Below are 27,935 nucleotides of genomic sequence, written 5' to 3' on the forward strand. Positions count from 1 at the left end.
CTTGATTAGGTTAGGGGCGTAATTTGACTTCCCCGAGGGTTTGTTGTTGAAATCCAAGAGTTTTGGAACAATTTTGGGTGAATGGACTAAGATTCTGTTGGAATATTTGCATGTGAAGGACTGATTTTATCAGAAAATCTGATTTTATCAGTTTTGCAACAATGTCTATAAGAAACCTTGATAAATGAATTTTAAAAATGCAATTAACTGTTTAATTGCTATCACCCAGGTGTGATTGTAAGACTTAACATAACTGATAGACTTTCAAGGCTTAAGTACTTTGAACAGTGGGTGGGCAAACTTTTGGGCCCGGGCGGGGGCCATATTGACTTTAAAAATTTGACAGATAGGCCGGGTCAGCATAAGATATGATACAAATAAAAAAGTGCATCCGTTAACAGTACATATGAAACAAAAACAGAAAAAAAGGACTAAAGTATTAACATACTCATCACTCATCATTAAAGTAAAAAGTATTAAGTACAAAGTACAAATGAATGTATCAAGAAATATTAAAATGCCATTTAAAAAAGATAGAGGGCGCTGTAAAACACAAAAAAAGAGTTGACAGAGCTACTGCCACTGGCTTCCGTGTGACGGCGCCATCTTGGGGATATAAAAATATATATTTGGACAACGTCGGCGGGCCAGATTAAAAAGCCTAACAGGGCCATATGTGGCCCACGGGCCGTAGTTTGACTTAGTCTTGCCAATAATGTGCGAGCCTTAAACTTCAAATTCATCTCCCTCACAATTTCCACTAAATAATTAGTTTCTTTAAGATCTTAAATATGACTTTGCAGTTGACCCAACTGAGGTAAAAATCTTAATGATAGACAGGCCCACTGGACCCCTGCCATTTTCAGGTCACATTTGAGTATGACCTGCAAAAAAGGGTGAGCGACCCGAGCCACGGGAGAAATGTCAGAGGTAGAATAGCAGGAAATGTGTTGGTGACAAGGGAAAAAGCTGCCCATGGTATTCTAGAGCCCCGGTGAGTATAAATAGGGCATTGGGCAAGAAGGCAGGAAACCAGCAGAGCGAGGCCTCAAATCGGAATTTCTTCTGGGGAGTAGAGATAAGGGACTTAACTCCCTCCTGTTTGGGCCGGCTGACTGCAACATGCCACATGTGATTGCTCGTCACGCGTGTAGACATTGACAGAAGTAAACCAGATTCAATTGGCTTGGATACACTAATTTAACTGCTGTGAGAAGTACTTTCCATGTGTGTTTTTTGGGGTTCACTAGCTACGACCAAAGAACTTTTGCCAGTGAGGTGGTTTATGTTATACATATCTCGGCACTAAAACCAAAGTAGATCAGTTGGAATTGGTTTTAAATGATGAATAAGCAAATCCAGCCAATGGAAATGTCTTTGACTAATCTGCAATGATGGCCGTTTTTAAAATAATAATGAATGAAATTCATCGGATATTCACAGAATATGGCTGCCAACTCGGAATCTGTCGGCTCGTGTGCCCAGATCAATTTTAACCAGATCAATTTAGACCACCTGCTTTCAAATTGCCGGTCAAATGTACTTAGATATTAAACAGTGTTTAGATATTAAACTCTCTCTCTTAGATATTAAACTCTCTCTCATGAATATAATTTTGAGAGCTCAGTACTTAGATATGAAACAGTACTTAGATATGAAACAGTACTTAGATATGAAACAGTACTTAGATATGAAACAGTACTTAGATATGAAACAGTACTTAGATATTAAACAGTACTTAGATATTAAACAGTGCTTAGATATTAAACAGTACTTAAATTTTAACCAGTACTTAGATATTAAACAGTGCTTAGATATTAAACAGTACTTAAATTTTAACCAGCACTTAGATATTAAACAGTACTTAGATATTAAACAGTACTTAGATATTAAACAGTACTTGGAAATTAAACAGTACTTGGATATTAAACAGTACTTGGATATTAAACAGTACTTGGATATTAAACAGTACTTAGATATTAAACAGTGCTTAGATATTTAGCAGTACTTAGATATTAAACTCTCTCTCTCTTAGATATTAAACTCTCTCCCTTAGATTTTAAACTCTCTCTTAGATATTAAACTCTCTCTTATATTTTAAACTCTCTCTTAGATATTAAACTCTCTCTTAGATTTTAAACTCTCTCTTAGATATTAAACTCTCATGAATATAATTTTCAGAGCTGGCTTCTACAGTAAACTCTCTGCCACCATTTGACCAGCGACCAAAAGACCCGGCGACCAAACGTCCTACCACCTAACAGTCACTCTCGCGCTGTCTCTTCAGTTTAGCGTAGAGATGTTGCCAAATTCCTGAACAGATGTAGAGAACTTTGCGCTGACATGGAAATCAAGATGTGCCAGTTTTTATGCACCAGCTCAGCTGGAAATAAAGTCGAGCCCTAGGTGAAGATAAACGCTTGTCCAGCTGTATGCCTGGCTAGGCCTTTTCCACCTGTTGCCCAAAGTCATCTGCAAAACATTCCAACTCACACTTGAACGAGGTGAAGATTGATTATTCATCTGGAAGTGAAGCCAGCAAAAAAATGAAACGTTTATGGGACCCAAAAAAATGTAAGGATCCCGGAATGTAAGTGAAAACGGCAGTAGTCGTAACCGTAAACAGATTCTTCTCGTTGTTGATCAGTCCGACCGCAGAAACTGCTGCTGCTGCTGCATTGCCACACTTTGCGGTCGGAATGAGGACGACTTGAAGTACTTTTCAACGTAATTGAAGAGAAACGCCGGATCACTTTCAATCGCAAAGTGAGTCACCGGGTTCACAGGAAGCTTTGGAACTGACAAAATGTTCACTGTCAAGAAAAGCGCCAAGGAGCCCCCAAAAATAGTCGTTAACAATAGAAGAAGATGACAAGAGGATTTGATGCAAGGGTGGTTCGCGGGCTGCTTTAACGTCAACTTGATTTCATGTGGGTCGGACCATTTTAGATATAATATTTAGATTTATTTTTTATATAAATGGATTAAAAGAACTGGATTAATAGCCCTGAATATTCAATTTATTTATAAATCTAAAACAATGTTTATTTCAGCTTTTTAAATATATATTTTTAGATTTAAAAAAATGTTTTTGAACTAAAAACATGGAAAAAATTGATTAAACATGACAATTATTGATTTAAATTTTTTGATATAATATTTAGATTATTTTTTTATAAATTGATTAAAAGAACTCGATTAAAAGCCCCAAATATTCAGTTTTTTATAGATCTAAAACAATTTTTATTTTTGCTTTTTTATATATATTTTTAGATTTAAAAAAAAAGATTTTTAAACTAAAAACACAGAAAAAATGGATAAAAAATTCCAATTATTGATTTAAAAAGGGGAAAAATCAGTACATTTAATATACATCTATACTCTTCATTTTAATTTGATCCTAAAACAGAAAGTTGGCACTTTTCATTTACCTTCCCGGACCGCACAAAATGATGCGGCGGACCACATTTGGCCCGCGGCCCGCCACTTTGACACCTCTGCACTAAAGTAAAGACCATTTGCGAAGAACAATTTAAATTTCTCCCTCTCATTAACGTCGATGGGCGGCCATTCCTTTGAAACTAGGAAGGTTGGCAGTGAATGAATAGGAATTTAATGCGTATTTTCTAAGCATTTTTTGGTGGCTTTTTTTCAATGGCCACTCAGCGCCTGCCTCGGCAGCCCTTGGTCACTCTCTTAAGTGATTGCTACATTTCATCTGTCTGCCCGTTTGAGGTATCATTATGCAAATGATGGGCAATTCAATTTCGGTTTTCCGTGGGACAGGAGGGTGATTCTAATTAGGATGAGGCACTCGAGATGGGGGAGAAACATGGGAGAACAGAGAAAGAGATGTAAATGGATAAAAGACAGACAGAAATGCTCCTTGGGGAAATAGTTATTTCTGCTATCTTGTGGAAGATTGCTCGGCTCTTTCTTTTTGACAAATAGCTGTCATCTGGAAAATTTTTCGAGATTAGATGAGTTCTTAACTGGATTTTGCTTTTATTGTTGGCAGCTTGTGTATGACAGTATACCGCCATTTTGTTGTATGAGTGCAATTACAATAGCAATTATTATTCTGTTCTATTTTAAATGATGCTAGATGTTGACCAGAAGTGGGCAAACTTTTGGCAGATGGGCGGGGTCAGCACAAGATTTGATACACATAAAAAAGTGCATCCGTTACAGTACCAAAGAAATATAAACAGAAAAAAAGGACGAGTATTTACATACTCATCACTCATCATTAAAGTAAAAAGTATAAAGTACAAAGGAACATTGACTTTAGAAATTTGACAGATGGGCGGAGTCAGCACAAGATATGATACATATAAAAAAGTGCATCCGTTAACAGTACATATGAAACATAAACTGAAAAAAAGGACTAAAGTATTAACATACTCATCACTCATCATTAAAGTATAAAGTATAAAGTACAAAGTAAAGTCAAAAGGAATGTATAAAAAAATGTTAAAAAGCTGTATGTTGCCACGCAGATGACTTTCAAGGAAATGAGATAACATTACAGTCACAGGATTTCCTATTTAAGTCATTTTAACCAAGATTTGTTCTCTCTAGAAGAAGGGTGTCAAAACCGGGTTGGTTTGCGGGTCACAATAACGTCAACTCGATTTCATGTGGGCCGGACCATTTTAGATATAATATTTAGATTTATTTTTAATAAATTGATTAAAAAAACTGGATTAGAATACCTGAATATTCCTTGTTTTTGTAGCTCTAAAACAATGTTTATTTTAGCTTTTTTTTAAATATATTTTTGGATTTTCCAAAATTATTTTTTAACTAAAAACACAGGAAAAATTGATTAAAAATTACAATTATTGATTTAAAAGGAGGAAAATCAGGAAATGTAATATACATTTATACTCTTCATTTTAATTTGATCCTAAAACAGAAAGTCAGCACTCATGATTAACTTTCCCGGCCCACACAAAATGATACAGTGGGCCACATTTGGCCCCCGAGCCAGCACTTTGACACCTATCTTTTATTTAAAACCCATGAGCAGTAAGTTAAATATTGTTGAATTAATTGAAAGTCAAAATTCGCCAAAAATTTCCTTTTTTTTCAGCATTTTGCATCTTTATCCTGAAAATAGAATATCAGGGACAACAAGTTTTCATAGTATGGATACTTCCTGTTGCCAGACTGGAACACAATGACCACGGCTGTCGAATATGTCTTTATGTCATGATCTATGATGGGAAATTTTAAGCCTCAATCTATTCTACAGCAACACCATGACATCCTCTGTTTGTCATATATTTTCTCGTGCATCTGGTTACAGTTATGTACTGACAACCCTTGACATTGTAGTCGAAATACATATATATATATATATATATATTAAAAAAATACATAGTGATAATGAAGTCATATATGACATTCATAGACAATTTTTAGTTAATTTAATCCTTAGAATAAGCTAATTTCCTAATTTTTAGTCAACTTTAGCATTCAATAGTTTTCCAATGCAATACAAAAAAACTACCAACATCACTTTGTCCACTGTAAAAAATGTCGTCCATATATATTAACCATGGTAATATTGACATCTTATATTCCACAAATCTGTTATATTGATTATATTGGTTCATCTGTTAAAACTGTATTTCAAAACTGTCTTTTTATAAGACTTTATGTTTAAAGCTTATTCATAAATGACATTTAACAACACAATAGTCATGATTATTTTTATTTATGCATTTATTTATTCCAAAACATGCTAAGTTTCTTCACAATCTGCAATTAAACTGTCAGGACTGGAGTTTGATTTACCGTATTTTCACGACTATAAGGCGCACTTAAGTCTTACATTTTCTCCAAAATAGACAGAGCGCCTTATAATCCAGTGTGCCTTATATATGGAAAAAAAATTAAAATGTGTCATTCATTGAGGGTGCGCCATATAATGCAGTGCGCCTTATAATGCATTGCGCCTTATAGTCGTGAAAATACGGTACTTTCCTAAATTTCAACAATGTTTTTGTGCTTAATGCAATCGGTCATGCGTTGCTGAGTGCGTTACTGTACTGTACATACAGAACAGTCTCCATAATGTACACACAGCATGTATACAATAGCTGAATGATGGGATTTCCCCATGTCTGGGGCAGCACATTCCTCTCATCAGTGTGGTGTGATGTGTGCAAGTTTTTTTTTTAAGTTAAGCTGGGAAGAATGTTGCCTAAAGAAAACATATGTGTTGCATTAAGTCCGCCACATTTGCAGGCCGACAACTATATAACGTGAAACGGCTAACGTTTCAGGTAACTATATCCCTGCAGCTGTGCTTCGCGGCTTTATTATAGTGCATTTCATAGAATTGTACAAGTGTAAGGTTGGTTACTATGAGCTTGGGAAAATGATAGAAGGACAATTATGTCAACACAATGTTGTCGGAAGGGGTACTAAATCCAGGGAATACAGTATTTTTACGCATGTATGGCATATTTGTTGCCAAATTAAAAAATATTATAAAAAAAAATATATATATATATGTGTACGTGTGTATATATATATATATATATATATATATATATATATATATATATATATATATATATATATATATATATATATATGTGTGTATGTGTTTATACATGTGTATTTGTGTGTATATATGTATATATTAATGTGTATATATGTGTATACGTATGTGTATTTGTGTGTATATGTGTGTATATGCGTTTTTAGGTGTATACATGTGTGTATATGTGTGTAATTGTGTATATATGTGTATATGTGTGTATATGTGTGTATATGTGTGTATATTTGTGTTTAATATGTGTATATATGTGTGTCTATGTGTGTATATATGTGTGTATATATGTATATATGTGTGTATATGTGTGTATATGTGTGTATATATGTGTATATATGTGTGTATGTGTGGATATATATGCATTTGTGTATATGTATGTGTATTTGTGCATATGTGTATATATATATACACATATATACATACATATATACACATGTATACACATGTATACACACATATACACATGTATATACACATAATCGGCAATCCATTTTTACAGTATCTCAGAAATACCACTTGCGATGATTTTTCTTAAGATTTTCCCTTAAAAATAACACATTTGTACTCCCTATTAAAACCATGAATATTAAGGTGAAAATTTTGAATCAGGGGCGGCTTGTACGAGAGAAATTGTCAAATTCAACCATTTTAAGGCAATTTTAAGGGTATGGCTTATACGCAGAGGCGGAACTACTGTATGTTCATATTATATCACCCAGAAAGGATAACCATCCATTTTCGAATGTCAACTTTGTATATAGTATGTGATAGCTCAGCGTGTTTAGCTCAACCGCCTGTTAATAGGCACATTATTCCATCACTGTTAATAGGTTATATTGCATGCTGTTGCTTTTATTCCCTGACCCATTATCTTCCATGCATGGTATGGGAAAGGGGGGTCATGGGCATACATTGCTTGTGGGTTTTTTGCTGCACGGTAATTGCATGGTAATCACTGTGCATTCACAGCAGACTCATAAAAACAATCTGTTTATAGCACATATAATATATACAGTGAATGAAGCTGCTTGTGCCAGTGCTCTGAATGTTTCTCCATGAAAAGTAGGATGAATGCAGGTGTGATTGCAAGTCTTTGTTGTTGTATTAAATATGATGTATAGTTTTGGGGTTGTGTTGGGAAAAGTGAGATTTAGATTAGATTAGATAACTTTATTCATCCTGTATTCAGGAAATTTTGTTGTCATAGTAGCAAGAGGGTGAGAATACAGACACAGAAAAAGACATTTTAGACATAAATAAATAGGTGGTAAATAAATTAATATCTGGGTATATAAATGATTAAATATATAAATAAAATGATAAATATGTATAAATAAAATAATAAATATACACACTAATAAACAAACAAATAATTACAGAAACGAAATAATAAATACATATATGCAAAAAATAATAAATAAACATATGCACAAAATAAAGAAATATATACATAAAATAATAAAAATATATATAAATACAATAATAAAAATATCTATATAAATAAAATAATAAATCAACTTATAAATAAAATAATAAACAAATAAATAAAATAATAAACTAATACATAAAATAATACATAAACAAATTAATAAAAAATAAAAAACAAAGAAAATAATAAATCAACATAAATAAAATAATAAATTAATATATAAAAAAGATAATAAATTAACATAAAAATATAAAAATATATATATAAAAATAAAATCAACATATAAATAAAATAACAAATCTACATATAACTAAAATAATCAATTAACATAAAAATATAATAATAATAAATCAACATATAAATAAAATAACAAATCTACATATAACTAAAATAATATATAAATAAATTGATAAATAAGCTTGACAATCTACATAATAGGTTTATGATTACATTCATCAACAATGAGCAGAATGCGGCTAATTTTGAAAAGAATATATTCAACCGAATGTATTCGCCTTGTGTGTCGGATTCGGCTCTTTACTCAGTGACAATGTGATGGAGGATGGTGGTTTGGTACTTGGTAGACCCTGTGCACTTGTGGCATAGGCGTCAATGACCTTATGACTCTCACAGTATTTACCGGATGTCGAATTCTCCTTAGTTGACAAAAGGTGTGGTACTAAAAAGTCTGTGGTTTCTTCTTTTTGTATTTCAGAGCAGATACGTTGGTGCAGATCGAGGTGTGAGGCTCTACAGTTCTCTGCCCATGCGATCCAACCCCGACGGCAAGAGACTGCCATCTCCTGGAGTAGGTTTGGCTTAAAATACTGCATTTTTACATGATACAATGATCTTAGACATCACATACGTATACAGCGCAGTCTATTTGTGTAAAGGTGCTCTTGAGTCACAGCGGTATACGCAGCTGGCGGCCATATTGGGATATGTGAGCAGGGGTTGATATGTATATATTGCACAGTGTCAGGAAGTTGTTTCGTAGTACTCCCCGATAACTACGATATTATTTTCGTACCGTATTGGTGCAACGCTACCAAAAATAAAATGATATACAGACAATAATATACGGAAAAGTGTCAAAGTTACGAACGAAAGATGGATTTTAGGTTAGAGTTTCGTAAGCAAACAACTAAAATAGACAAACTTTAACGTCAACTTGATTTCATGCGTTTTGGACCATTTTAGATATAATATTTAGATTTTTTTTTTCTAAATGGACTAAAAGTACTGGAATAAAAGCCCTGAATATTCCGTTTTTTATAGATCTAATACAAAGTTCATTTAGCTTTGTTTATATATATTTTTAGATTTTACAAAATGATTTTTGAACTAAAAACACGGAAAAAATGATTAAAAAAATTACAATTATTGATTTAAAAGGGGCAAAATCAGGAAATTTAATATAAATCTATACTCTTCATTTTAATTTGATCCTAAAACAGAAAGTCAGCACTCATAATTTACTTTCCCGGACCACACAAAATGATCCGGCGGGCCAAATTTGGCCCGCGGGCCACCACTTTGACACCATTGAGTTAATATATAAGTCACCTGAAGGTGAATTTATCATGTGAAACTTTAAGTTTACCAACATTAACTTCTCAATTGTCTTCGTACTCCACTTCCGATGAATCAATATTTTTTTTACGTTTTTTGTGACTAGGTAACTTTTCGTAGGTTTCAACTCTTTATGTACGCTATTTACTTCTTCTACACCAGCTGTTTTAATGGCATCAGAGCATGAAATATTCCATGACAGAGTTTTTTTTTTCTCCTGAAAACGATTGTACTGCAACTCATTGAAGTTTTAGCCATGCTGCGCTTGCAAATACGTTGACTTTGACAAAGTGCTGCAACACTACTTTCCGCTCCAAACACTACCACCACCACCACTACTCTCTTTAGGACATCTTTTTAGTATTGCGTGCAAATCATAATTACAATCTAGCTTGCCTTGCTTTTATGTGACAAAGGCAAGACAGTGGCAGGAACAATTGAGCAAAAAGAGACAATTTAATTTCATCTGGCGTTGTAAGTGATTTTTTTTTTAAATTATCTACAGCATGCTTCAGGGATTGTGGGAGGCTGTGAGTGAATTGAATGCAGTTTTTTTTAATTACCGTATTTTCACGACTATAAGGCGCACTGCATTATACGGCGCACCCTCAATGAATGACATTTTTTCCAGATATAAGGCGCACTGTATTATAAGGCGCACTGTATTATAATGGAGATAATTGAAGACATTTTCCCATATATAAGACGCACTGGATTATAAGGCGCACCCTCAATGAATGGCACATTTTATTTTTTTCCATATATAAGGCGCTCTGTATTATAAGGCGCACTGTCTATTTTGGCAAAAATTTAAGACTTAAGTGCGCCTTATAGTCGTGAAAATACGGTAATTGCTATTGACTTCCAGGTATGAAGCACTCACTACTTTACAGTCACCTCTAGAGCCAGCCATTGTTGATGTTTTGGATTTTTTGGTATGAAATCTTGCAGTGGGGAAGGAGCTATATGATGGAAGATTTTGTAAACTAAGATGGCATCTGCATATTTAACAGTATTGTTTCAGTTCAGGCGTTTGTTTTTTTTTAATACCCGACAGTGGTGGTTTTTCGTTTTTCTATTTTTTCCATATATAAGGCGCACTGGATTATAAGGCACACTGTCTATTTTGGAGAAAATTTAAGACTTTTAAGTGCACCTTATAGTCGTGAAAATACGGTACAACAGAAATTGTATTGATGTTTCGAGCCTTACATTATTTACGAAGGTAGAGACTGCTAAGAAAGCATTTCTAAGGAAGCCACCTTCTTTTCCATGTCTAAAATGAATGCCGGAGGTCGTATAGCCGCAGGGAGATGCACACAAATCAACGTGATGAGTTCCGCGTCAAAGATACGCGCCATGTCGTAAAGATACTTATTCGCTCGTGGAAGATTCTCAAAGTCCGCGTAAAATTCCCCAGCACTTGGGTTGATGGGTAAAGCTTGATGTGTTCAAATCATAAAAATTGACAGCTTTGAATTTGCCATTGCCAGCTTCTATTTTAATACCTGATATTTTCATTTCCTGCAAAATCGCTGACAAATTCAAGAAGTCGAATGCAAGGTCGAAAATGGGATCCCAATGGCAATTTAAATTGACATTTTTTGAGGCAAAACAACTTAAAAGTGATTTAATATATTGTAAACTCAGAAAATGACTTAGAAATATTAGTTAGCTGAAGAATTTCCACTATTTTTTTCCCAATAAACATTAGAGTTAAGATGCCTTGATTCGTAAAATTGTACGAAATTATACTTGACATTGTAGAATCGGACTTATATTTTTAGACTTGCCGTATTTTGCTGTTTAATATACCCCCCCCCCCCCATTTAAGAAACACTGATTGGTCAGCTGATCTATGTGATGAAGTTCTTTCAGAACATGGTAATAAAACTATAAAAAAAAACAGAGAATACAGTAATTCCTCAAATTCAAACATGGCCACGATAATTTAAAAACTGCAAAGTACCGTATTTTGCTGTTTAATATACCCTGGTATATCAAAGTATATAACAGCAGGGGTATATTAAATGGCGCACAAATGGGAAGGTACAATCCATCAACGTTTTGCAGAGTAAAACTACTTACTACTGACTAAAGTCTGACTTGGAATTTTAATGAACTTAAGAATCTATAATTATACCACCATGAACACCATAAAGATCTTACCAAAAAAGCCGAGTTGCCATTTAATATTCCCAGGTATATTAAACAGCAGGGGTATATTAAACAGCAAGGGTATATATATATATTATAGGACAGGGGGTATATTAAATGGCGCACAAACTGGAGCCTCAAAAATCTAAAATTATCTAATATATCCGGGTATATTAAACGGCAAAATACAGTAGTATTTTGAGATACCAATACATATTTATAATCAAAAAATGTTGTGAGTTAACCAACCTAAAAGTATCTGTCTACTATGACCTGTCCCCCAGTGAAGTGCCAGAAATCCAAAGCATTTAACAACCAGAAAGAAAAGCAGACATTTTCCATTGCGCTGTTAAGGTGTACTACCACGTTCCTGTACACCCCCATGACCCCTCTCTGCCCTCTCTCCCACCCAGTCTTCCCTCTCTTCCTTCCCCTTTCGTAATCCTCTTCATCTTGATCTGTATCCACAACCACCAGTTCTAACACCAGTCACCACCGGTGCCGTTAAATGTAGGCTCAGCATTTCCGCCACAGCCACCACCCACCTACTCTGTTTCGTAAAACTCCATCTCGTACACCGACTCGTTTCCTGTCAAGGTGTGTGATAGCAACCCTCCCCCCCAAGGACCGCAGACGACTTGACCTCAATGTTTCCTCGTGAGAACGTACTTAAGGGAGTTGAAATTGTGTTGAATATAGTGAGATCCTCGCACTAGATAAGGATTGATTGGGTTTTTTTGTTTACTTATTATGTTTAACTGTTGGAAAATTCCAGTACGTTACGATGTAATTCAGTTTAGTTACGATAATAATCCCTTTGATGATAATGATGCAAGTGATTCATTCCTATTGCAAAAAGATTCTGTTCAATTACAAAAAGAGTCACTCCAACTCCATAATGGAAGGATTCAGCGTTGACTTTCACAATTTGGTATGCATCATTTTAATGGTGATGCGACTTGAGTTTTTAGTCGTAGTACCTTGAGATTTGAGTTTACTTCGTTCCGGAACTGAGCTTGTAACTCAAATGAACGTTTCCCATAGAAATGAACTGAAAACTAATTAATCTGTTCCAACTATCTGAAAAAAAACAGCCAAAACTAGATATTGGATTGTAAAAACTTTTTGATTTTTTCTAATTCGCCATCTATTCACAAAGTAACAAATAACTAGTGGTTTAATAGTACTGAAATGTGTTTAATACTTCTAAAATTAGACGGATTTCATGGAGGAGAGAGAAGAGGGAGGGATTTTTTGCATGGCAACGCGCTCGTAACATAATAAACAAATTTGAATGAACTTGGATTACGATGCAGACACTCAAAAAATAAATTTAATCTAACTTTACACTCCACTTAATTCTACTTTTGTTCTAAATTTTGATACATTTCTTGACTCTATTGGCCCCGCCTACACCCTGACATTTAGATCCAACCAATCGATAGTTGTTTGCTTTTGTCTTCCCTTAAAAATATTCCCAAAATAATACACTCACATGTCCTCACAATAAGATAACGCACAACCACTTGCCAACAAGAAGTAGTATATACTCCTCTCGTATTAGCAAACAAGCTCCGCCTTTCGCACTGACTAACGAGACAAAAAAACATAGAAAAAATACAATGCTCCGCCCAGTGCTCATAAAGACATTACACAAGCAAGTTGCAACCACAAATATATGCTCGTATATCAAAATTTTTCTCGTATCTCAAGATAAATATTCACCCAAAATCTTACTCCTATCTCAAATTGCTTATATATCGACGTATTACTGTAATCAACCATTAGTCACCTCACTTATGAACGCTAGTCATCTTGGAAAACAACATTTTAGAAGAGCTTACTGTTTAAACTCTGGGTTTTATTATGTTGTTGTTGTTTGGGTTTAGGTTTTACGCCCATTTTGATAGACGAAGGTAAAAGTTCACAATGTGCTGTGGCGATAAGAAAGCGGGAATAGTGGAAGGAAGGATTGCTTTTCTTGCCTTGAATCCGACATATGCCTCATATGCTTGTCTCTCTTACTCTCTTTCCAAGATGATTTGGAACCTTGCATAGTCAATTATATTGAGAGAGAGAGAAAGAAAAAGAGAGGGAGTCAGTTGGGGCACTGCATTCCATATTTTGCTGGGATATTAATATTGCATGAGAGCTGTTCTGTAGCGAATATCTAAGAGAGAGAGCCTATTAAGGAGCTAGGAAAAAGTCTGACACACATACTCAGACATACACACACATACACACATTGCAAGTATATTTCAACATAGCACACATAAGCAGGTTGTTTTAATTAGTATATTTTAGATTATAATAGGACACACCTCATTTGGTCAAACCCGGACGCCCATGTGATGTTTGTAACTATAATTGTGATAAGAATGGAGTATTTCAGGGAAGTAACTGGAAAAATAAACAAAGCAAAATGAAGATTATTCACTATTAGAAAAAAAGAATAAGTAGTTGGAATGTTTTTGAGGTGAAAGGATGGAATGATGGGTTTTTATATATATATATATATATATATATATATATATATATATATATATATATATATATATATATATATATATATATATATATATATATATATATATATATATATATATATATATATATATATATATATATATATATATATATATATATATATATATATATTTAGGTAGATAGTGAGAATTGGATTGAGTTGAATGGTTTTATTGTCGTTATATAAGTATAATGAGGTTTAAATTTGGGGTGCTAAGTGGGAGTGAAGTGGAAAGTGATTGACAGCTCATTTTAGACAGTTGAAGACTATTAAAAAGATTAAATTCTAACATTTTGTAACTTTAAGCTATGCTAACCACATAAATAAGACAGTTATATTCTGTATTCCACCATTAACTCCTAATGTATTTTATGAACTACTACCATAATTTATGTATATGGTTTATTTTGGCTATGATTGTAAATGGCAGAAAATTTAAATGAAGACTACATATTTATAATCAGGACTAATTGGTTCATTATGGAATGTAAATGAAGCAAAAATGAATTTTTGAGGTAAACTAGTATGCCTCAATGTCAATAATTTCATTTAATATTCCTAAAACATTGGAAAATCATGTTTTTTTAACTATTTTTTCTTTAAACCAAATGACACAAAAATTGCCCACAAAAATTGACAAAAATACACAGGAGCCTTTCATTTTACTACAAAAAATTATTGTCCTTAATCCAAATGACACTAAAGAATCGCACACAAAAATAGTCAAAAATACAGGCATGCCTTTCATTTTAATACAAAAATATATTGTCCTTAATCCAAATTACACTAAAAAAAATCACACATAAAAATAATCAAAAATACACACTTGCCTTTCATTTTAATACAAAAAAAATCTTGTCCCTAATCCATAGGACACTAAAAAAAATTGCACCCAAAAATAGTCAAAAATACAAACATCCCTTTCATTTTAATCCCAAAAAAATATCCAATTACCCTCTGAATAAAAACAAAACCATACGCTAATGCTACATGCTACATTCCCCCATAGAAACACACTGTAAACATTCTCCTCCCCACAATCCCCCTTCAAACCAGCTAAAAAAAAATAAAAAAACCAAGCGCCATGCCCCGAAGTCGACACAGTCAGTTAGCCCCGACACTCGGGGGGTCTAAACGCCGTCCCTCCTTCCCACTGAACAAGCGCCTTGTGACCTCACAGCACCAGCTGGGCCTTTAAGACATATTTAAACGACCAATTCTCAGTAGCAATATCATCATCATCATCGTCGACCATGCTTCAAATAGCATGTATTACTTCCCCGAATAAAAACTCTACGAATCAAACCAATAAGCATAAAAGATGGAGGAAGAGGAGGAGTAGTATGAACGATGAAGAGTACACATACACACACACCCACACACATTTTATACACATATCAGTGTAGTTGGCTCTCTCTGAAATTCAAATGGCAAGAAACGAGGGGGTTTGGGGGGGTAGAAAAAGCCAAAGATGATGAAAAAGGAGGAAAAAAAACTGGCTTGGAAAAGGGGGAGGGGCTTACCATAGCTAAAGAAGAAAAGCCACCATCTATGTATTAGTGCATGGTAAATATTACATGAGCTCTGCATTCGTTCACTTGTTTGGAATTACTTCCACTGGATGGTTATATTATTTTAAAACCATGCCTTGTTTATGGAGAGGCATGACCTACTTCTACTACTCTCTCTCTCTCTCTTTTTTTCTGAGAGTAGTGTTCTCTCTTTCTTTTCCTCGCATTGGCAATCTGCGAAAATGGCGTCCCCGCTGAACAATTACAAGGCAGTGAGACTCAAATGGAGATGTTTGTAGAAAACAACATGTGTATAATTACGCTTTAATGAGCTCTTGTCAAGGCCAGTGTGCGCAATTAGATTGGGAATTGAATATTACGACTAAGATGGGGGAAAAGCGTGGATGTGATTGAGAGAGTGTGTCCGGATGCTGACAAAAGTACAAGTAGTGTGAAAATAATGGTGGTAAATAACATGTGTGTGTAAATATGAATAATATTGGCATAGTTTCTGATTGTTCAGATGTTTTTGGGGTTCCTAACTCAGCTTTGGTTTCTGTATATTTGGGTTTTCAAACGGTTTTGACGTCTATATGTGTTATTGGCAGCTTTTACATGGTTATTATCCTCTAAAAATGACCTGATGGTTTGTAATTACTAATTCATACCATAAATACCGTATTTTCACCACTATAAGGCGCACTTAAAAGTCTGTAATTTTCTCCAAAATAAACGGGGCGACTTATAATCCAGTGTGCTTTATATATGGGAAAAAAAGTGTCATTCATTGAGGGTGCGCCTTATAATGTAGTGCGCCTTATATTCGTGAAAATACGGTAACCCAAAGTTTATGTAAATTTGAAAATAACAATACGACTTGAATAGTGCGTAAAAAAAACAATATTTTTGTAAATCCTCATGAATTCAAAAGCAAATGGAACCATGACCTAGAACACAGGTGTCAAAGTGGCGGCCTGGGGGCCAAATCTGGCCCACCACATCATTTTGTGCGGCCCGAGTAAGTAAACCATGAGTGCTGATTTCAGTTTAGGATCAAATTAAAATGAATATTATAGATGTATATTAAATTTCCTGATTTCCCCATTTTAAATCAATAATTGTCATTTTTTTAATCATTTTTTTTCTGTTTTTAGTTCAAAAATCATTTTGTAAAATCTAAAAATATATACAAAAAAAGCTAAAATAAACATTGTTTTAGATCTATAAAAAAAAATGAATATTCCGGTCTTTTAACCCAGTTCTTTTAATCCATTTATAAAAAAAAAAAATCAAAATATTATATCTAAAATAGTCCAGCCCACATAAAATCAAGTTGACATTAAATCACCCCTCGAACCAACCCGAGTCTTCCGAAAAATAACTGCCAACCACCCCAACACACATGAATTTACAACATCTTAAACGCATCCAACAAAGCATGAACCTGGCATCCAATCAATAAAGTAGCATTCAGCGTTTTTATTCTGACAATCGACAGTCAAATAAAAAGTGACCTCACATTTGTCGAAAGCAGACATGAATAATGGAACTCCTTGCTTGGAATTCCACGCGTGACTGTGACTTATCATTTCAATTTCTCCATCTTGAGCTCACGTGACGACTCCAACCCACGTTTCATTAAATCCATCCAATCCACTTGCATATATCATCATACCAACTACACAATGGAACCCTTTCAAGCCCCCCCCTCCCCACCCCCATCTTACAGAATACTGACAAAGCCCAACACCCCCCCAGTCCTGTCCACTGATTCGCCGAGAGTGTACACGGATTGAAGTGCAATCAAGTCAAGATGAAACCAAAGCAAAATAAGTAAAGAGTCATATTTCTTCCATTTTTTTCTTCTTCTCTTTTCTTGCTCAAGGTCTAGCGAAGTAAAATAATTTGTTTTCTGGATGAAAGAGTAGAAAAATATAAAAGAAATGGCATTTGGGAGTAAATGAGGGTACCTCACTTTCAATAAATATGCTTGTTTGTATGCTTGGTTGTTTTTTTGCTGTATTGTGAATGGTGAACATTGGTTATACTACAAATTGACTGGTTAGGGAAGAAAATGAAAGAAGAAATTGAAGTATGGGAGGTCTGCTTAGGGCTTAAAGGACTGGGTTTGTAGGACCATATGGGTTCCATGTTGGTAGAATTGTGTCAAGAGTAGAATATTATTGTTCTGTCTGTAGATTGTTTATGTTGGGGTAAACATGGGAGACCAATTGTTAGTGTTTTTGCCTCATTGTCAATATTAGACTCTTTAAATGATAAGTAGTATCAAGGTCTTGGGATGTGGTTAGGTCTTTGTTTGGGTTCATTTGTAGCACATTTGTTGTAATCTTGAGTTAGTGTAGTTACTGTGGTTTTGTGGTAAGGTTGCTCGTTGTTTAGTAGGCTGTTCGAACAGGTTTTGGATAAGTTCTTGAACAAGTTCTGGTTTTGATGCCGTCAAGGCTAATAGCTTGGCATTGTCACACTATGTTAGGTTAGAACTTTATTTCATCTCGTATTCGGGAAATTTCTTGGTTGCAGTAGCAAGACAGACATAGAAGGAAGGGCATCAGGTGAGGTACACCCTCAATTGGTGGCCAGCCAATTGCACAAATGCTGAAAAAAACAGTGAGTGGCATTGACTGTATATATGCTTTTCAGAAATTTGACTGAAAATTGGCATTGCATTCATTGGTGTCCATGTTTTTTTAATGGGAGGAAACTGGCAAGAACCATGGTTTTGATTAAATATTAATTAAATTGCATTGCATTGAACTGCATCGTATTGAACTGCATTGCATTGAACTGCATTGCATTGAATTGCATTGAACTGACTTGCATTGAATTGAACTGTCTTGCTTTAAACTGCATTGAATTGCATTGAATCGCATTGGACTGCATTGGACTGCATTGAATTGCATTGAACTGACTTGCATTGAATTGCATTGAATTGCATTGAATTGCATTGAATTGCATTGAATTGCATTGAATTGCATTGAATTGCATTGAATTGCATTGAATTGCATTGAATTGCATTGAATTGCATTGAATTGCATTGCATTGAACTGCATTGCATTGAACTGCATTGCATTGAACTGCATTGCATTGAATTGCATTGCATTGAGCTGCATTGCATTGAGCTGCATTCAATTGAATTGCATTGAATTGAAATGCATTGAACTGACTTGCATTGAATTAAACTGTCTTGCATTAAACTGCATTGAATTGCATTGAATCGCATTGGACTGCATTGAATTGCATTGAACTGACTTGCATTGCATTGGAATGCATTGAATTGCATTGAACTGACTTGCATTGCATTGAATTGCATTGCATTGAATTTAATGTTTTGGGGTCGATGGACATGATTTTCTGTCACCTGGCCCACAAAATAATGCAGCGATCCTCTATTTAGCCCCTCCATAGCCGCAGGTTGCAGACCCCCAACATGACTTATATTATTCTAAATCAAGCTATACTCAAACATCTGAAGATGGTATATTGGTTGGCACATGTTTTAGAGAAGAGGTTGGTTTCTTCAGTGTGGGAAAGCTTCAAACCTCCTCATCACGTTTCATTTGTGAGTTTGGGGTTAGCCTAGTTGCCCGAGTCAAGGTTGCCTATGAATGAAGGGCTCAAAAGAGGAGGGATGGGGGGGTCCAGGCTTATTATCAGAAATACATCGGCTTTGTTTTCATTGTGTTAACAGCGGCACAATGGCACCGATTGTGCGACCCCACGAAATCCTACACCTTGGTCGGCCGAAGGTCAGAAGTAAGGGGACGTTAGTTCACCTTTTTTAGTTGAAAGAGCCAGAAAATGTCGGCTTTTCCATCAAAACTATATGCTGCTATTCTCTAAATATAACGACTCCCTCCGCTATCGTTCGATAACGTGCCTCATTATTTCAAGGCGTCATTTTCTGCCTTTTGAAAGCCCCTCAGTGTGATGGACAAGACTATAAAGTCCAGCAATAAAGCTAAAACGAATGTTACTTCTTAACACTGATAGAGGCAATTAAGTCCATCATAAGCATGAAGGGGGAGGAACACCATGGTCTTCTCGGGGGAGTCGTTCAATTGCTTTGCTTTAAAAACCCAATGCCTTCTTTTCATTTTTCTTCTCGGTTCGTAGATGACATTTCATTACAAATAAAGCTCATGGCTTGGATTTATTGTTTTATTTTATTTTTATGTGGGTGTAATCCCTTTTACACACATTTTCTCAACCGATATGTCATGTGATACATGCATGGATAATTTTATTGATGAGGTTTTTTGGAGTTGGTATTTCATGCATGGAGATGGATGTTGGAGTTTATTTTTGTAGTTTTACTTGTATAAGATAGATTTTTTTCTGTTGTATCTCGTCCTTTTTAATTTTCACATTTTTTTGTATTTCTTTATTTGGTATTTACTGTGAAATATCACATTACCGTATTTTCAGGACTATAAGGCGCACTTAAAAGCTTTAAAGTTTCCCCAAAATAGGCAGGTTGCCTTATAATCCAGTGTGCTTTATATATGGAAAGAAAAATAAATGTCATTCATTGAGGGTGCACCTTATAATGCGGTGCGCCTTTAAATGTGGTGCGCCTTATAGTCGTGAAAATATGGTAATTCATTTTTTAAATATTCTTTTTTTGTCAATCTTTTACATTCAAGTTAGTCTTCCTTGTTTTTTTCATCAAAATTGTGGAATTATCGTATTCTCTCGCATCTACGCCATGTTTATCACTCAAAAACATGATGACTGAATCGAGGGTACGGCTTATATGCGCATAAATTAGACTTAACATGCACAAAACACCATAACGCAAGACAATGCAACCGATATGGTCATTTATTTCAAAATAGAGAAAAGATAAACAGATAAAATGCTAAACTAAATTGATTTTGACATCTATAAATGAAATTCAAGAAGAAAAATGAACTGTATTCAGAAATTGATTCATATAGTATCTAAAAAAAACACATTTTTACTTAAGATTTTCCCTTCAAAGTAAAATATTTATACTCCCTATTAAAACCATGAATATGCAGGTAGAAATTGTGAATCAGGGGGCGACTTATATGCGAGAAATTGTAAAATTCAATGATTTTAAGGCCATTTTAAGGGTACGGCTTATACACAGATGCGACTTATATGCGAGAAAACACCGTAGTTAAAAATTCATGAACTTTATTTTTTTATTTTCTTTAGATTTTTTTTCATTTTCATTTTATTTACCGTTTCTTAACTTCTATATTCTCAAACCCTTCATTACCCATCTGACAAATCCCAACTCTAAACAATCCCACCTTAACTCATTCATCTTATTAATTTCATATTTCATTTTTTTTCTACATCAGGATTTCATTCGACCTCAAAACTAATAAAGACCATATTTCTATGTGCTCTGAAGGACCTGTGGGTGTGGCTCTGGCTATGGGAAAAAATAAATATCATAGGAACTGTTATCTTCATCTGGCAGGGATCAGCGCTGTGTATTATTGGTCAGGTTCTATTACACAAACATTGTGGTGGTGTTTGCAGAGAATATATCACATTGTACATGCACATAACACACACACACACCTACACACACATATACACACACAAAAGTGAAATGCAGCAGTAGATATATTCACAAAGGCAATCCATATCTGCTGTGCAGTGCACCATCCCCCCATTACTCTCTCTGTTTGGTTAGGCATGCATTCATGTGTGTATCTGTGTGAGTGTGTGTGTAGGCAGTTACTGTGAATGCAGTTCTTATACAGGTATATGATTGGTGGGTTTATTGTGGGTAAATGCAGATTTTTTTTAATGTAGAAGTATTGAACATTTTAGACTGAGAGATCATCATCTATTGGTTAATGTGTTAGATTTGGTTTCTATTTCATGACCTGAATTGGAGGATTTTGTCATGTTTTTTTAGTAGTATTTTACCATTTTATCTTTAAGTATTTTTACCAGGATGGATTTTTTGAATACTAGTTTAGTAATATACTAGAATAGTTTAGTAATAGTTCTAGTTTAGTAATAGTTGTAGTTTGGTAATAGTTCTAGTTTGGTAATAGTTGTAGTTTAGTAATAGTTCTAGTTTAGTAATAGTTGTAGTTTAGTAATAGTTCTAGTTTAGTAATAGTTCTAGTTTAGTAAAAGTTCGAGTTTAGTAATAGTTTAGTAATAGATCTAGTTTAGTAATAGTTTTGTAATAGTTCTAGTTTAGTAATTGTTCTAGTTTAGTAATTGTTCTAGTTTAGTAATTGTTCTAGTTTAGTAATTGTTCTAGTTTAGTAATAGTTCTAGTTTAGTAATAGTTCTAGTTTAGTAATAGTACTAGTTTAGTAATAGTACTAGTTTAGTAATATTTCTAGTTTAGTAATAGTTCTAGTTTAGTTTAGTAATAGTTCTAGTTTAGTAATAGTTCTAGTTTAGAAATAAACTAGATTACTAATAGGGAAACTAGTTAAACAAGTGTACATATTAGTTTTTGTTGGGTCTTTGGTAAATGTTGCATGGGGAATTGAATTTGAAAGGCAGAAAGTATCCATCTGGAATTCTCTTGAGGTAAAAATTGTGACTGGACGTTTGGTCGCCCGGTCTTTTGGTCGCGGAAGATATGATACATATGAAAAAGTGCATCCGTTAACAGTACATGTGAAACATAAACAGAAAAAGGACTAAAGTATTAACATGCTCATCATTAAAGTCAAAAGTATAAAGTACAAAGTTAAGTATAAAGGAATGTATTAAGACATTTTAAAATGTCATTTTAAAAAAGATGGAGGGCTGTAAAACACGAAAAACAAATAAGAGTGGACACAGCTACTGCCACTGGCTTCCGCGTGATGGCGCCATCTTTAGGATAAAAATAGATATATTTTGACAACGTCGGAGGGCCGGATTAAAAAGCCTAATGGGCCTTATGTGGCCCGCCGGCCGTAGTTTACCCATATCAGGGCTAAGATAATATTTGGAATTTAAAAAATGTTGTTTATTGTATGCAATAGATGACAAAATAATTTTAAAAAAACACAAATCCTGTTTATTCATTCAAGCAAACCGACATCGTCACTTTGTTCTTCTTCCGACATTTTCTCAGCCCAAATAGGGCTCCCCTCACTTAAACTGTTTACTTTTTCTTGCCATATCATCTTTCTCCGTCTCTTATTGAATCTCTAACCTTGGCCCTTAGTCTTCCATTTTTCCTTGTTTTCAATCTTCATGCTGAGCAAAGCTACTCCAAACTAATAGAAATAAAAGAATTAGTCATTGGCCACATTGACGTCAGACTATTAAACCCGATTTAGCCACGGGTAAACACAACTAACCTGCGGGTCTTCGTAGCTTTCATTCCACTGGAGAGAGATCTTTACTGTATTGGTACTGTAAGATAATTACAGCCCACTTAGTGCAAATGACCGCTTTGTGACCACAAAGAAGGCAGGCATATTTTTTTTCTTGCCCTGAATGTAGATATTGTGTGTTATTATGCCCTCGGTGACTCCACTTTTGCTCTTTTGCCGGGCTGTGTAATTATCTTCTACTTTTATTCCTCCATTGCCCATCGAGCGACATTTCACAGGTGTGAAAATAGGACATTTTAGAGTCATTGTGAGGACCCGTGACGCCACGTAAAGTCGTTTTTTTTTTAGCAACAAAGAAAGGGAATCCGTTTTTTTTTTTTGTTGATGCTGATTGGAGAATTGTTCCTGTTCTTGGAATAAGGCTATTTACGTTTCAAGGAGAATTTTCATTACAAGGTCAATGAGAATAGGAATGGGAATGGAGAGTTAATTGGGTGGATTTTTTTTTTTTTTTGGATATAATTTGTAATTTTGTCCTGATGTCAAGAAATAGAACAAAATGGTGTCAAAATTCAGACACAAAGGTCAAATTATGTCCTCTAAATCATTGTCCGAGTCCGCAAAAGTAAATTTAAGTAATTTCTTACTAAAAGGAATATTAAATAATATTTCAGTGTAAGAATCACCAACAAAAGAATGAGGGAAAATGTGCTTGGTTTTTTTGTACTATTTTTTTTTTAAATTAGATTTTTTTTTCTTATGACTTTTTTTAAACTAAAAAAAATAGAATAAAATACAAAAATGAAGTTAAAAGTACAATCGTAGCTGTTTCTTCAATTTTTTAACTAAAGAAAATAAATTAAATAAAAATGAAGTTAAAAGTACAATCTTAGCTGTTTTTTTCAGTTTTTTAACTAAAAAATAAAATAAAATACAAATGAAGTCAACAGCAGAATCTTAGCAATTTTTTCAGTTTTTTTGTCCATTTTATTTATGTATTATAGCTACAATAGCCCTCATTTATTGGCAAAAATCACCCAAGCTTAGTCTTTAAAAAACAGCTACTATTAATCGCAATTAGTGGCGGTGAATGAGTTTCTACCATAAACATTAAAACAAATACTACCATGAATATCATTCCTCTCATTTCCATCTTTCCAACTCAATTACAATTTCTTATTTCCTTTTCTATTTATATGCAAACTGATTTACGCAGCCCTCTCCCACGAGTCGAACCCTCACCGACTCACCATCGTGCCAAAAAAAAACATTCAAACAATCCCGAAAACGTTTTACACTTTGCCACACAGAGGACAAAAGGCCACAACTACCGATTCAAAGCACCAAATGAAACATAACCGAGCTTTTAGCCCTTCCCACGAAGACACGAGGTATACCCCAGGGCTAAATGAACTAAAAAACACAGCGAGTGGCAAGTGTTTTAGCGGCGGAAAAGCGGCAATGGAGCCCGTGGTCTATTTGGCTGTCGTACGATTAACAGCGAGGTCGCAGCCAGAGGCTCGCAGCTTGCGAGACAGACGCGCAAACACAATTGCGCCAAAGCGTTTGTCTGTCTCGCACTTTTTTGGCAGCCGCCAATCGCCAGGAAAACAAAGCGCAATGCCTGTGAAGGCTTGTTGGGGATGAGATTAAATACAGCTGCTACTGTTACCGGGCAGGTTGGACATCTGTGGAAGGTGCTTTTAAATCAAAACAAAGAAAGGATAACAATGTCTTGAGGAAGCTTGTTGAGGGCTTGTGGGTGGAGTTAGCCATGATTAGTCAGCTAACCAATCGGATGAATGAGGGAAGTTTATACAGGATAGGGTGATGAAACTATGAAAAACAGAGAATACAGTATTTCCTCAAATACAAAAAAGGCTGTGACTATTGAAACACTGCAAAGTAGGGTTACCCCTATTTAAAAAAATATATTTATGGTAATAATCATTGGTGCTCGGACGTTTGGTCACCGGTCTTTTGGTCGCCGGTCAAATGGTGACAGAGAGTTTACTGTTGAAACCAACTCTCAAATTTATATTCATGAGACAGAGTTTCATATCTAAGAGAGAGAGAGAGTTTAATATCTAAGTACTGTTTAATATCTAAGTACTGTTTAATATCTAAGTACTGTTTAATATCTGAGTACAGTTTAATATCTAAGTACTGTCTAATATCTAAGTACTGTCTAATATCTAAGTACTGTTTAATATCTAAGTACTGTTTAATATCTAAGTTCTGTTCAATATCTAAGTACATTTGACAGGCGACCAAAAGGGACCAAAAAAACGGCGACCTAAAGGACCAGTGACCAAAAGACCGGCGACCAAACGTCTGGTCACGTAATTGTTCAGTGCTGAGTCCTAGTTCCAAGAGTGGCTTCTGTTTACAAGTTTCAGTATAACTCATTAATGAGTTAATAAATTCATTAAAAAAAAACAATCAGAACAAAGTGAAAGAACTATTTTACCCCAAAAATTATCACCATACAACATATTAAAATTAGATTTATTTAATGAAAAGCCCATTTTTTTCGTACAGTAAACACAATTATTATAATATGAAAAAATATTTTCTTATTATTATCTTTTCAAATACTAAAACAGAAAGAAACACTACCAGAGGAGGGAAAATCCTCTTTGACAGTTTATCACTCTGTTGTGCTTTGTCACTTTGTAACTAGCGTGTAGTCACAGTTTACACACACACACACACACACACACACACACACACACACACACACACACACACACACACACACACACACACACACACACACACACACACACACACACACACACACACACACACACACACATTTACACACACAAACCCACACACAGTTTGAAGCTTGAGGCACGCTGAGAGGAAAAGTGTGAGTTACACAAGCTTTGACAAGGCCTAATTATGCGTGTCTCTAATGAACTGTAATTACTGACACGCACCAGAGCGCCGAGGTCCGTAAGCCGAGGACTTGTAGTCATTAGGATGCCGTCCCTCCATTGTTTCCGCGGCGACTGACTGGGGAGCTGCAAACTACTCCCCGTTGGGACCCCCCCAACACCCTCAGCCGCCATGCTCGTCTAATTGTTTCTTCCTTTTTTTTGCAGTTTGATGGTGACAACATGTACATGAATGAAAACAACCATGAGTTCCTCCCGCCCAGCCAGGTGAGTCTGCGAAAATCTCGGGATTGTTGACGTTTTTCGCATTAGCGTCAAGCGATTAAGATTAAGATGGTCTTGGGGGGGTTTGGTTTTCTCTGGTTTGTTGGTTGATGTTGAAGGAGGGTCTTAAGTGTCGTTTTAGTTACCGTATTTTCACGACTATAAGGTGCACCGCATTATAAGGCGCACCCTCAATGAATGACATTTTTGCATATATAAGGCGCACTGTCTATTTTGGAGAAAAATTAAGACTTTTAAGTGTGGCTTATAGTGGTGAAAATACGGTAATTGCTATTGACTTCCAGGTATGAAGCACTCACTACTTTACAGTCACCTCTAGAGCCGGCCATTGTTGATGTTTTGGATTTTTTTTTTGTATAAAATCTTGCAGTGGGGGAGGAGCTATATGATGAAAGATGTTGTAAACTAAGATGGCATCTGCATATTTAACAGTATTGATTCAGTTCAGGCGTTGGTGTTTTTTTAATATCCGACAGTGGTGGTTTTTCGTTTTTTTGGTTTTCTGTTCTTTCCATAGATAAGGCGCACTGGATTATAAGTACTGCTTTAACGTCAACTTGATTTCACATGGGCCGGATCATTTTAAATATAATATTTAGATTTGTTTTATATAAATGGATTAAAATAACTGGATTAAAAGCCCTGAATATTCAGTTTTTTATAGATCTAAAACAATGTTTATTTTAGCTTTTTTTAAATATATTTTTAGATTTTACAACATGATTTTTGGACTAAAAACACAGTAAAAAATGATTAAAAAATGACAATTATTGATTTAAAAGGGGGAAAATCAGTAGAATAATAAGAAATACACTGCAATTTGAAAGAAAACAAGTACAAAAAGTAATTCTACTTTTTAATTATGTTTAGCAAATATGTTTTTCTTCATTATACATAAATCAATGTATAAATAAACAGAGCTATTTCTGTCTCTAAAAACACATTATAAAAAATCTTTCTTGTTATTGTTTCAGAGGCTGAAATTGATTAATAATGTCATGTTTAAGTTATTCATTGCGCAGAAAATTATGTTATTTATTATTTTTTTAAAATATGGACATTATATTTTAAAAAGTAGGGTGATATAGTCTAACTATCCTATCAGAAGTCACTCTTTATTAAATAAATGACCCAATTTATTGGATAAGAAAGCAGTATTTGCATTTTATTACTTTATTTTGCTGCATTTTTTGGTTCACGTTCAGAAAATAATCATAAACAGCAAGCGTAGCGCTAAAGCTGACTTTCACATCACTTCAATTGTTTCGTTGTCATGAAGCAAAGCCTCACTTTTTGAGTGATTCAGCTCTTATTGCATTGGATGTTAGAATGGAGGGAGTTGTGGGGGGTGCTGGGGCTGCCGTGTATCTATGCATGGCAACACTGCAGTAGCACAGCTGGTCCCCAACAACTGGACGAGCATATGGTTGTGTTTGGACAGGCAGATTTGTCGGAGTTTGGGAAATAAGCCCATCTGACATCCGCGGGGGGAGCTGGGAATTTGTCTCTGTCAATTGTAATTAGCGTAGTCGAGCCAAAGGCTATGCGGGGTTTTGCGTTTTTGTTGAATTTGCTGTTTTTTTTTTTAAAAAAGAGGTTGATTTCTTAATAGGCTGTTTTATTAAATGGTTGGTTTTAGCTGGAAGTGAGATATGAAAGTTAGGCGGGTAATGGGTTGGGGTAAA

At 34.8% G+C, this 27,935-nt stretch overlaps 1 protein-coding gene across 2 annotated transcripts in view; it reads left to right on the forward strand.

The window, feature by feature from the left end:
- The window catches only part of tox2 (TOX high mobility group box family member 2), a 112,467-nt gene that overhangs the window by 28,296 nt on the left and 56,236 nt on the right, over positions 1–27,935 (forward strand). For both annotated transcript variants that reach the window (XM_077727201.1, XM_077727203.1), the window contains exons 3-4: positions 8,713–8,805; positions 26,173–26,232. In XM_077727201.1, coding sequence (XP_077583327.1) covers positions 8,713–8,805; positions 26,173–26,232 — 153 coding nt within the window. The remainder of the gene's footprint in view (positions 1–8,712; positions 8,806–26,172; positions 26,233–27,935) is intronic.

Source organism: Stigmatopora nigra, chromosome 10 (assembly GCF_051989575.1).
Source record: "Stigmatopora nigra isolate UIUO_SnigA chromosome 10, RoL_Snig_1.1, whole genome shotgun sequence".
Taxonomy (NCBI): Eukaryota; Metazoa; Chordata; class Actinopteri; order Syngnathiformes; family Syngnathidae; genus Stigmatopora; species Stigmatopora nigra.